Here is a 12,387-nt window from a genome sequence, read left to right as displayed (position 1 = left end):
ATATATATCATACACACTTGTCCCATTGGGGTGCTGGTGCCTATTTCCAGCGGTCAATGGGAGAGAGGCGGGGTCCCCCTGGACAGGTCGCCAGTCCATCGCAGCAGCATGTGTGTGTCTGTGTGTGTGTGTGTATGTATAAATGAGCAGAACAAGGCTGGAATCAAAAGGCGCCTTTGTCCTTGAATGCATCATGGCACTGTGTTCTCTACAATACTTTGCATTTGATTTTAGTAGCAAATCATTGCCTGGAGGTGTACGCAATTTGTCTCTGAACAATGTTTGCATGTTAATGTTAAAGTCCAAAGCACTCTCCATCTTGGGAATAGGTGAGAAACCAAATGTATTCACATTTCTCAATGCTGGATTATAACCAGATGGTAATTAGAGCTTCATATTGTGAGAAAAACTTACAGCGAGATATAAAACGAATACGAAGGCAAATTATTGAAACTTAATTATGCTGTTTTACCAGCTGGTCAGAGGTTTAAAGGCTAAAGCCCACAAAACCCTAACAGTGTCAAAAAAAAAGATTTAATAGTGAGCAGGCACTGTTCTAGTTTATCAGTTCAAAAATTCATGATGGATGCGCGTGTTTCCAGCAGTCTGGAGGGGAATGCGGTCTCATGCTGCTTTAGTGTGGAATTCATCCCATCCATCTATATTTCTATATTACACACTTATCCCTAGTGAGGTTGCAAGGGGTTCTGGTGCCTATCTCCAGCGGTCAACAGGCGAGAGGCGGGGTCACCCTGGACAGGTCGCTAGTCCATCGCAGGGCAACACACAAGACAGACGGGACTAACAACCATGCACACACACTCATACCTAAGGAGAATTTAGACAGACCAGTCAACCTGACAGTCATGTTTCTGGACTGTGGGAGGAAGCCGGAGTACCCGGAGAGAACCCACTCCTGCACAGGAGAGAACATGCAAACTCCGTGCAGAAAGACCCCAGGCCGGGATTTGAACCCAGGAGGAACTCGCTCGCAATTTTGTAAATCTCATGTTTATCCTTCCCTAAACATTTTCCACAGGATTTAAACCAGGAGAACATGTAGGGTGGTACATAAGAAGAAAATTGTTTCCCTGGATAAAGTTGTTATGAACTTCTGCGTTCATAACACAGAAGTCAAGCAAAGTTAATGTATTTCACAGGGATGCCTCCTGCAACATCTCCCCATAGCCATTTTTGATGTCCCTGCACAACCTGAATCAGAAAGCTCTGCAGATCATGACAAAGCATCCTCCACTGTGTCTTGTACAAACTCTATCTACTGGGACTTCCTTGTTATGCCAGTAACATTGCAAGCCATCAGGAACGTCCATATTCTACCTTTCACTGTCCCATACTTGGTACTCCCTTACACAGTTCAAACACAGTGACGTTTTTAAAGTTTGCTCCAAATTTGCATGGCAACGGGATGGAAACATAACTAATGACTGTATGTGTAATGTAAACAGGCTTCCCCATGATCATAACATTTCTCCATTTAATCAGTTATATAGGTCTGAGGATTGAGGGTTTTCATTATCTGGAATTCATAACTAACAATGTTAGTTATGAATTCATTCTAATAAACTCTCATTCTCAGAGATTTATTACACACTCTGAGTAGTGAATGAGTCTAACTTTTAGAATTCAGTTACTAAAATAAAGGAACTGTTCAATTTTATTCTAATTTCCAGAGATGGACCTTTTATGTTTTTGAATGAACAAGGAAATAAGCCAGAATGCCACAAAGAGGGGAATATGCTTTTTTTTGTACATTCTCCTAGGATAATCCAGGATAATCAACCTAGATCACACACGTGTTGATATCATGATATGTATGTACAACCGACTACCTCAGTGAGTCCAGATTTTGTGATGTAAGTTTGGTTGAAGTTAAATCTCCCAGTGCAACTGTGCCATATTTTCAGAGGAGAAAAATTAGTCTGCCTCAGATCACGACTGCAACACAATCAACACAATCGAGAGTCGTGTTGAAAGCGCCACGCGACACTGTCCAGTGTCGGACCGACTGACATGCTGACCTTTTTTTTTTTTTTTTTTTTTTAAATGTCCTGCAGTTTAAATTGACCCAGTGTTCTTGCAAGGTCCAAACACGCTTACGTGTTTTAATATAGCTAATGTAACATAAAAACAAACAAACAAAAAACATACAGAACTCGGTTTCCTATTCCAATGAGATGATAAGAGCGACTGTGTGTGTGTGTGTGTGGGGGTGCGTGTGGGGGTGTGTGTGTGTGTACCCACCCTGACCCGAGCCTCAGTGAGGTTGGTCCACACGGCGATCTCTTCTCTTGTGCTCATGTCTGGGTAGCGGTTTCTCTGGAAGGTGGCTTCCAGCTCCTGGAGCTGCTGGCTGGTGAAGTGAGTCCTTTGCCGCCGCTGCTTCTTCTTCAGAGAGCCATCTTCAACACCCGACTCATCCAACTTGGTCTGCTGGGATTTCTCAGTGTCTGCAGATAAACAGGTGCTATCATTGTTATCAGTTTCTCTCTGTGTGTGTTTTTCTTTACATTGTATTTATATAACACATATTAAGAAGAATTTATAGGTGTACATTGGCAAGGAGTTGGGAATTATTCTGATGCTGCATGTCCAGTTGTTATTTGCAATTGTCATTATTACTATTACTATTATCTATAGATTATCTTGTCTTGTTATGAGTTAGTTTGATTAAATAAGTGTTCACTTCTTTCTACTCAAGCATAAAAGTCGTGGTAAGCTAATTGTTTTTGTTCTTGGTGATGCACGCACATCCGTACTGACTGCTTTTTTCTCTTGTTTTTAAAAACCTGTTTGAAATAAATCAGACAATTGCTGTACAGAATGGTAAGCAACAAAACTAACGTTTGAAAAATATTGCTAAAAGACAGAACAGGGCCTCGCTAGCCCATACTTTGCCAAATTAAAACAATCCTCTTTCTTTGTTGGCATGTTTGTGATGGCAGATCAATGTTTTAAGCCACAGTTCACTGGAAATCTGTAGAATCTGACAACTGAGTAGATTGCAGATGTCTGAAAACTCACTAAAACGTCCGGCCAACTTTTGCCACTGACTGACATGGTGGACATTTATTGGCAGACCTCAAGCAAGATGGAATATTAAATGTGTGTTTCATACTCAGCAATATATTATTTTACAATGTGCTAAAATGTCATCAGAAAATTCTATACTTTATAGTTGGTGTTCAGGTATTCATTTTCCAATCTTTCAATAATACGTAATTATCAAGTGATATTTTCAAATCTCCTGTCCACTTGAAACATTTTTTAACTGAAAAACACGACGGGCGGCTGGATGAATGACTGACCCAGCGCCCAACCACCGGGCTTAGCAAGTTTTCTAGGGGAAACCTTGTATTAGTATGTTTAAATACAGAAAGACTGTTGCTAGAAGAGCAGTCAACACTTAAACTTTAGTGAAAAACATGAAACAAATAAGGTTCAAGTAATAATCAAGATGAAACTAAGAACTGCTGTTCTATAAATACCAAAAGCAATCTTACTCAACTTAATAAGGTATTATAGAATGATTGACTTCTATTGTGATTGTTTGAAGGTTTAACACTGCTATATAAATTAGTCTAATAAAAACAAATCCGATCTCTACTGGCCTGAAGTAAAAATAAAAATAAAATCACTGGGTGTCACTGCACTTCAAGAAGATGTGCTTAAAGATTAGTGCAAAATTCAAATGATCAAGTCAAAGTTCTTTGTATCTATACGTGCCACACCTCCATATAAATTTGCATGAAGCTCATAATCAACACACCCCAACCTCAGATGAATGAAAACATAATCTCTGTTCAAACAGCAACTCAAGCCCCTTCAGGCAAGAAACCGACAACCGTGATTGTGCTACAGTGCTAGGGAAACAAACGCAAACAATTATTACATGCAAAGTGGATCTGATGCTGCGGCCGACTGCATTTTCTCCCCAGCAGAGTTGGTTTAAAGGTCTGCTGAATGTTATGTCTGCCTGGGCTCCTCACTGCCAGATCAAACTCATGCAATTTGAGGACCTTACGGAAAGACGTGAATTTAGCTGGCTAGCTAATCCCGTGGATCAGGCCTTTGTGACCGGGGCAGGTTGGGTTCTGTTTGGTGACGGCTTAGGTCTCTGGGAGCAGTTCAAAATGATCAACTGGGTTTAAAAGGAAGCTCCACGGGGCCACCAGCAAAACCAATAAGGGCCAGGCTGAGGCTGTTATCTGGCAGTAAACTGACACTGGTAAGCTGTCACTTAAGTCTATAACACAGCACAGAGGAAAGGACTGGCCTTTCAGAGTGATGTCCTAATGAACAATGGGACCAGTTTGACTAACAATGTGCCAGAAGGAAGAAAGCTATACTGCAGCTCCGTGCATCGAATTATTTTAAGCAGAAAATTCACTTCAGCAAAGTATTAAAATCGTCACCTTTCAACACCTGGGAAGACAGAAAAGATCTCAAGGTAACAAAACTGCTGCAAATAAAAGAAGTCAATTTATTTTTATTTCAGGAAGAAAAAAAAGAATCACATGTCAGATGATTCAGTCAAGGCTTAGCAGCTGTAGCACTCCTCTTAAGACATAAGTTACATTTAAGTAAATTTGTTTATCATTCTCCAAAAGAATTAAGTCTCAACTATGAGAAATATTCTTCTCATAAATGAATGTCTCTTAACCGGAGTGTCTGTGTTCAGTCGTTCGTTTTATTAAAATAATTCTTTGTCTTGCAAAAACAAACAAACAAATAAGTAAATAGGTTACAAAAATCTTGTGAAACACAAATTACTTAAAAAAAAAATACTGTAGATATTTATATTTATTCCTCTTCCACAGACTTTAAAAGAAACTGAAGCCAACTTTTAACGCGCGTGGTCCACAAAGCCTGAGTTTAAATTAGAAAATATATTTTAGTTCAACATTTTTAAAAACGTTGTTAGACGTTATAATAAATCACCAAATCGTTTCTACGAAAGAAATTTGTATAAATAAGAATACTCTTTGGAATAAAAAGAAAACGTCTGGTGTCTATAATTACACCTCGATCATTTAAAATGTGTCGTTTAAGAAAGTACCTAATTGGAAACAGGTGTTAGCCGGTGGTTTGTGCACTTTTGCAGCTAAACTAAATGTTAAATATAGCAACCATTAAGGCTTGCGGCTCAATAAACAAGGCTTCCTTAAAACAAGACGCATGGAGGCATTTTTTACTGCGTGTCTTTTAAATAGTTTGACTAGTTAGAATGTTATAATCGTACTTCCTCCAAAGCGGTTTGCAAACAACGTTTATTATTTAAAACTTCATAAACAGACTGAGCCACAAAATCAGAATATATATATATATATATATATATAGGACCCGAGCTCAGAGGATAAGAACCACCCGCGGTGGGTGAGAAGGGAATTTTTTTTATATATATATATATATATATTCTGATAAGATATATAAGATTTGTTCTGATTACATCAGGAGACGTCATAGGTGTCTCTTTCTTTTCTGTTTGTAAGGTCCACGTGTGGGTTCACGCTGATCTGTTAAGCGCCACCGATACGAGCTGCCGGTTGATTAATCAGCGCACCGTGAACCGGCGGGCCCCGGGAACCGGCGGGCCCCGTCACGCTGCCGCGGACTGAGGCTTCGCAGGGAGAGCGACACAATAAACTATGACATTTTTAAAAAATTTAAAAATCACAAAACTGGGGTTAAATATTCATAAATGTTATGACATATATGCTTATTGACACATTTGCGTTGAAGAAAACTATTTAGACCAAGGAAGTTAAGTAATTAAAAATGAAACGGTTTGGTTCAGAGCAGTCAAAAAAAAAAAAAAAGAAATGTTCTGATCCATATATCCAGGAAGAGACAGACAGATGTGCTGACTAACCGCTTTGGTCCTGGCCTTTACATCCCGACTCGTGCTGCGGTGTTCCGGAGTCAGAGAGAGACAGCGCCGGGCTGCGGGTCTCACTGTCTGTCAGCAGATTAAAATCCATCACCAGGCTCTATGCGCAAACACACACACACACCCACACACACATGGAGGAGAGACATGTCATAAATAGGTTAATATTCCCAGGTCACATTTAACACAGGCGCTGTGATCCTCAAATCAGAGAGAAACTCACTTCATTGTTAAACACTTAGTACCATTTTGTGTGTGTGTTTTTTTTTTTTAATTGATTTTTTTGTTTTATTTTATTTCATGCAGTCTAACCTTTCCTGTTTTGAAGGTGTGAATGATTTTACAGCTCACTGTTTTCCAGTGTGTCTTAACATTGTAGAAATTCTGACTTTTACCTAAACATCAGAGAAGGCTTTACAGAAAACTGTTGCAGTTAGACTTCGTAGTTGCAGTTGTAGTTATAGGTCACCTTAGAAACTTAGCAGAATTGCATCTATTTTCAAATCTCTCAAATGTAATGAAAATCATTTTACAGTGCATTTTGTACATGTGAGGCCATTTGTTTTATTTTTTTACTCTTTGTGGTGCTGTTGCAATAAAATCCCGTAAATCAACAATATCTCCATTTTGTGTTGTCTTCCATCGTGTGTCTATTTTTTTCTCCGTTTGCTCCATGTGTGTGGCGGTTGTGAGTCTTTACAAGAGGTTGACACAAGCAGCTGTACGAAGCCCCTGTCCTGCGCACTGGGTCTATTTTGGAATGTGAGACGAGCTACAAAAAAAAAAAAAGCCTCACAATGACATTTTAGTCTAATTTCAGACTTGCGGGAATGAAAGCATTGTCTCCCACGCTGCGGCTGATTTGCCCCGTGATCAGTTAGCGCTTTGGCAGTGTTGATGGAAAGCAGAGCCGTCCAGATCTGCCAAAAGCCACGAGAGGTTCGGGATGCGATGCAAATAAAGCCAACGTGTTGACAGCAGAAACAGATTTAACCAGACGCATTGGCACGCTTGAGCAACTTCGCAAGTCCAACTGGCAAAGAAAGATGATGGAAAAACCCAGAATAATAAAAAATCAAAAAGGCATCTAACTGGTTGGCCTTATTTTCATTATATATATATATATATATATATATATATATATATATATATATATTTTGCATTTCCAGTGGCATCAGTATGCAAGCAGAAGTAATGCTGCGATAGTCTCTGTCTGGGCAGAGCTGGACAGCCAGCTGGTCACTGCCGGTCTCCGTATTGTTACAGATGTTATAGATTTTATGTGTGCGATTGTATTTTCTGATAAACCTGTTTTGGGAAGCTGCACGCACACACACGCACACACACACACGCACGCACACACACACACACACGCCTACCCTCTTCATGTTTCCCTGCCATCTCTTATCTATCATGCCAGCTCTTTGTATTTTGGTTACATGAGCCTTTGTGATGATTTGTACACAAAACGCACAACAGCAACACACTGACTCCAGTACTCAGAGGAAACTATATACCCTCTGACAGCCACTGTCACCTTCTCCCTAATGAGCCACTTTACCTTACAGTTGACATAGATCACACTGATGAGTATGTATTGTTATACATATGTAAAAAAAATAAATAAATAAGCAATGCTTAATTGATTGTCAACAAGACATTAATAGCTGAGTTTACAGATAGCCGTGTTTTTATAATTTCTTTTTAAATGAAAGTCAGACAAATCAGTTTTCATTAGATCAGTATCATGATACTGAGATCTTCTATAGAATCTCCAGCCTCCACCTATAGACTCCAAGATTTCCCTCAGTGTATTATAAACCTGGCGGACCACCAGGCTTTACTTGTGCCCCCACCAGGCTTAGCAGTGTTAATTGATTCGTTTTTGGGTTATTTTAATGATTGCTTGGTTTTTTTTTAAGACTTTGTAGTTGATGTTCAGGTATTAATCTTCCAGTCTTCCAAAAGTGCATAACTATCGAATGATATTTTCAAATGTCCTGTCGACTTTAAACATTTTTGAACTCAAACACACGGCTGGGTGGCTGGATGGTTGTCATGGCGCAGTCTGGCTGTGACGCTGCTGCCCCAAGAGATGACGGCAGAAGAGATGCGACACAACAACAGACTTATAGGTCTACTCCGACACACTGCCACAATGCATTCACAATTCTAGAATTCTTTGTAAAACAGCGTAGTTCTTTCACCAAATGAGAGTAAGTCGGAACGGCAGAAAACATTCAACATTCGTCGAAAGTGTTCAGTGGACGAAAAAGGAAGAAAAGCGAGAAAACATTTGACCACGGTCTGGCTTAAATTTGACGTGCAGGTGGCAAAAGGTGTCCACTTGAACTCCTCTCGACTCCCACTTTATGTAGATTCCAATAAAATGACTTCCACTGAAGCACTGGTCCATCTTCTGACTTCTGTCTACTGACTCTAAACTTACAAATTATTTTAGCAGGTCATAAAGTCACTAATTTGAATGAATGTAAATTGGTTTATTTGAAGCACAAACTGAAAACAAATGTCATTTTAACAGTTTTTTTTTTACAAGACAAACAAATCCAATTCACATATGGGCTGATTCAGATTTAACTACATTAATTCCAATTCTACTACAATGCTGTCAGGTTTAGTTTGTTATTATCCCAGTTAATCAAAAAAGTTTTCTTTAGGAGGAATCCTGGAAAGCTGCATGATATCAATGACTTTCCAGGCGTCCCGAGTGAGATTTGCTGAAGACTTTAAAGAAAAGGCCGTCATCTGAGATTTAAGAAAAATGGCCTTCTGCTGATGGATGGAGGATTTTGTTGTATCATTTTGGGGGAAAGAAAGTAAGATTACTGAAAGGAAAACCACTGGATTAAGACTGAAAAAGAATTTCTACTTCAGAAAGATTTACCTTCCTGCCTCCAAGTAGAAAATATATCAATTGAAAAGGCTCAGTGACTAATGTTTGCATAATGTATTAAAAGAATTACTGAGAACAAGTCTTTGTCTCAATTCAGATTTTGTTCATAGTGTCTGTGGATGGCGCAAGGTTTTCCGTTTGGACTCAATTTTACTTCTAAAAAAAAACAAGTACTGCTGTTGGAGGGGATGTCTTTTATTGTTGGGGTTGGGGGGGGGAGACCTGGGGGGTATTTCATAACTGAATAAAGAAAATCAGTCCACATGTTTATTGTGAAACCGTGCTTTCATATCAGAACAGTGCAGAAAGACCGTGGCTGACTGGCATTGCCGTCACAGAGGGGACTGGGGCCCCAGGCCCCTTTTAACCTAACACACTCCTCAGGAGACGACGTCATGTTTCCGAAATCGGGAGCTTTCCTCCCTCGGCGGGCCCAGACAGCTGACACTGTGCTCAGCGACCGCTCAGGGCCCCTCTGTGGAGAGGAGTGCGCTTTTACAGGGCGCCGGCTATTTCCTGGGGGGGCACTTTATGAGGCCCTGGAAAAACAACCCCCCCCCCCCACACACACACACACACACACAACCTGAGGTGTGGACTGCGTGTCTAACTTTGATGTCGAGGTGCAGCGGAGGCTTTCATTTAAATACCGCCTATGATAATAACAAATAAATAGTAATGAGAAGCAGAAATCCTCTCCCTTTTTTTTTTTTTTTTTCTCAGGAAATTGCCGGATCCATCTGGCGGCGCGGACGCATTCCGCTCGAACCCCCGGCACGCATCACTCCGGGAATTATTCATAAACGCGTCGAGAATTAATTCCCGGGATTAGGAGTTGATTAAGATGTGTGTCACTTTGCTGTCTGAGAACTTATTAAGGGCCTCCTCCAAGAGGCGGCAGATGGAATTCCAGACCAATGTTTGTAGATGTTAATTTCCACCCTGGTATAACATCTATTTGCATATGACTGAGGGACTGAGAAGGCCGAGGCAGTCCCGCGGCACAATCACCACAAGATAATTGTCTGTTCCGGGTAATAGGAGAACCTCTGCAGTGATTAACATGGAGCTCATCTCCATCTAGAATTTAAAACGATTTATCGAATAAAAAAAAAAACAAAAAAAACACTTATGTTGTTCATTTTGTAAGTGTAAAAAAATTGAATAATTCAGCCTCAACTCATTAAGAGCATTTATTTATTTATTTTTATTTTATTTTTATTTATTTATTTATTTTTTTTGCCAGGGTAGCCTACAAACAATAAGGTTTGTGATGATTTCTCATTTCATAATGTGACTTCTCTTTGGGCTCATTTTGTGAAGGAACCTATATTTAAAAACAAAAAAACATTGATTTAATTCAAAGTAGTTTCTATTAAATTAAGGGACTTTAAAAAAAAAAAAAAAAAAGATCTCGGGGGGGCCACAGGAGAAATGCATGTTCAACCTAAATGAGTTTAGCGCAGCTCAATTTGGAATTAATGCGTTTATTTCTAGCAACAGGGTTTCTACAGTCAGTGTACACTTAGTTATTTTTTTTGGTGATGAGATTTCAAGCCGACTAATAATAGGAGCCTACCAGGGTTTATGCAGCATCCCGGTCGGCCTTCACGCACACGACAGGCTGGTAACCAGTAAGGGAACATTTACATCCATCCCCTCAGGCCAAACGCTGACACGGATTAAACAAATCTCTGTCTCATACGTCCGGATTTGCTATTGGGCCTAAAGAGGCCATAAACTGAACGTCTCCAGAACCATGCAAATTGCTAAAATAACTTGACATGTTTTTTGTTTTGTTTGTTTGTTTGTTTGTTTTACCAATTTTTTTTAACCCAAATTAAATTAATCAGACAACAGCTAGCTAAATATCTAAATAAATAAATACATATCTAAATCAATTAGTAAGGCTGTTATGAAACTTTAGGTTCGATGCAAACTGCGCTTTTCACATCCATTTACAAAAACCGTAGAGCTATTTATTAAAGATAAGAGTAGAGAATTTTTTTTTTATCTGACGTCAGACTGCGAGATTTAGCATATTATTATTATTATTATTATTATTATTATTATTATTAACACTACTACTAAAAATAATAATAATAATCTTATTATTATTATTATTATTATTAACACTACTACTACTACTAATAATAATCTTATTATTATTACTGTTGGCTAATGAAAATTATCTTATATTCTGTGCCGCGTCAATTTGTGGCATAGCATATAATAAATGTAAGACTTAAGGTGTGTGTGTGGGGGTGTGTGTGTGTGTGGGGGGGGGGGGGGGGGGGGGGGGGGTGTTGTCACCACAAACAACGGCAGCCTAAATGACATCGTCCTCCTCATATCAAAATATTTTTGACCATCCACAATATTTGTCTTTCTGCGCAAATCACAGCAGTTTTGCAAGGGGCACAACTTGCAAACACACACACCCACACGCACACACACCCACACACACACACCCACACACACACACGCACACATAAACAACATTCTGACTGCAATATGTAATTCCAGCGGACACAAAAGCAGCTGTTGAGTTTTTGTTTGTTTGTTTGTTTGTTGTTTTTTTTTTTGCCAACAGTGAAAACGAGAAATGACTTGGCGACTTGGCAAACACACACGCGCAGCCTGATGCAGACTAAAACGGACTGACCGGTCAGTTGAGCGAAAGTAGTTGTGTCAGCTCAGACACGTAAACACGAAAACATGCTGATGAACAAAGTGACGGACATAAAACAAAAAAAAACAAAAAAAAAAATTTTTAAAAAGGAGGGAAAGTGCGCTCGTGCACTTACGTGAACTGCCGGTCTGGCCAAAATGAATCCGTGGAAAGGGCAAATAACTTTGCTTTGTGCTGCTGGGTTTCCTGGCCTCGGCTTCGCTGGTGACGTGAACAAAAAGTTCCAAGATGCGGTTTAATGTCAGGGAAAAGCGCCTGACAGCCAGCGACGTTCCTCTTCTCGTTGTTCCCTCAGTGCTGATCAACATGAAGCTGCGCAGGAGTGAGGCTCGATCCCCTCTCAGAGCAGAGGGACGGAGGTGGGCGGGGGTTCACTTCATGTTAAATATTGTGTGTGGCGTGCAGGTCCTGCTGAGGAAGGGACAGCCTTGTCTTTCTCTCTCCCTCTTTCTTGTTTTTGTCTCTCTTCGAGCTCGTGAGGTCCAGACTAACACCACCTCGATTCTTCTCCCATTACCTGTCCACGACCGTCTCCCGCCTCTCTTCTTCTGTCAGCCCGTCCATTTATTCATAGATGGTTGGCATGGGGCCTTAAATAAAATCTAAAGAAAACAACAACAACAACAACGCCCCTCCGTAAATTTACTGCGAACCGCTCCAGTGACCATAGCATGTGTAGTTGAGAATATTAATGCATGATCAAAACAACAATAATATGAGCAGAATGTACTCAAATCTGATCATGAACTACTAAAATAGAGAAAACTGATGGATTGTACTGCTCATTTCAAGATCCTTTGGTTTCCAGAGATAAATAAATACATTCACGTTCCCGTTAGTGCTTAAATTTAGAGGGTACATTAAAGCAGCAGA

General features: G+C 39.9%; 1 protein-coding gene across 1 annotated transcript in view; it reads right to left on the bottom strand.

Moving 5' to 3' along the window:
* The window catches only part of LOC116713831 (pituitary homeobox 3-like), a 15,701-nt gene extending 3,772 nt beyond the window's left edge, over positions 1-11,929 (bottom strand). Inside the window, 4 exon segments of the mRNA XM_032554113.1 lie at positions 2,263-2,468; positions 5,891-6,008; positions 11,630-11,650; positions 11,652-11,929. Of these exon segments, the coding sequence (XP_032410004.1) occupies positions 2,263-2,468; positions 5,891-6,008; positions 11,630-11,650; positions 11,652-11,822 (516 nt within the window). The 5' untranslated portion in view covers positions 11,823-11,929.
* Between the last annotated feature and the right edge of the window lie 458 nt (positions 11,930-12,387).

Source organism: Xiphophorus hellerii, chromosome 22, assembly GCF_003331165.1.
Source record: "Xiphophorus hellerii strain 12219 chromosome 22, Xiphophorus_hellerii-4.1, whole genome shotgun sequence".
In the NCBI taxonomy this organism is placed as follows: domain Eukaryota; kingdom Metazoa; phylum Chordata; class Actinopteri; order Cyprinodontiformes; family Poeciliidae; genus Xiphophorus; species Xiphophorus hellerii.
This window is presented reverse-complemented; position numbering and strand designations above follow the sequence as displayed.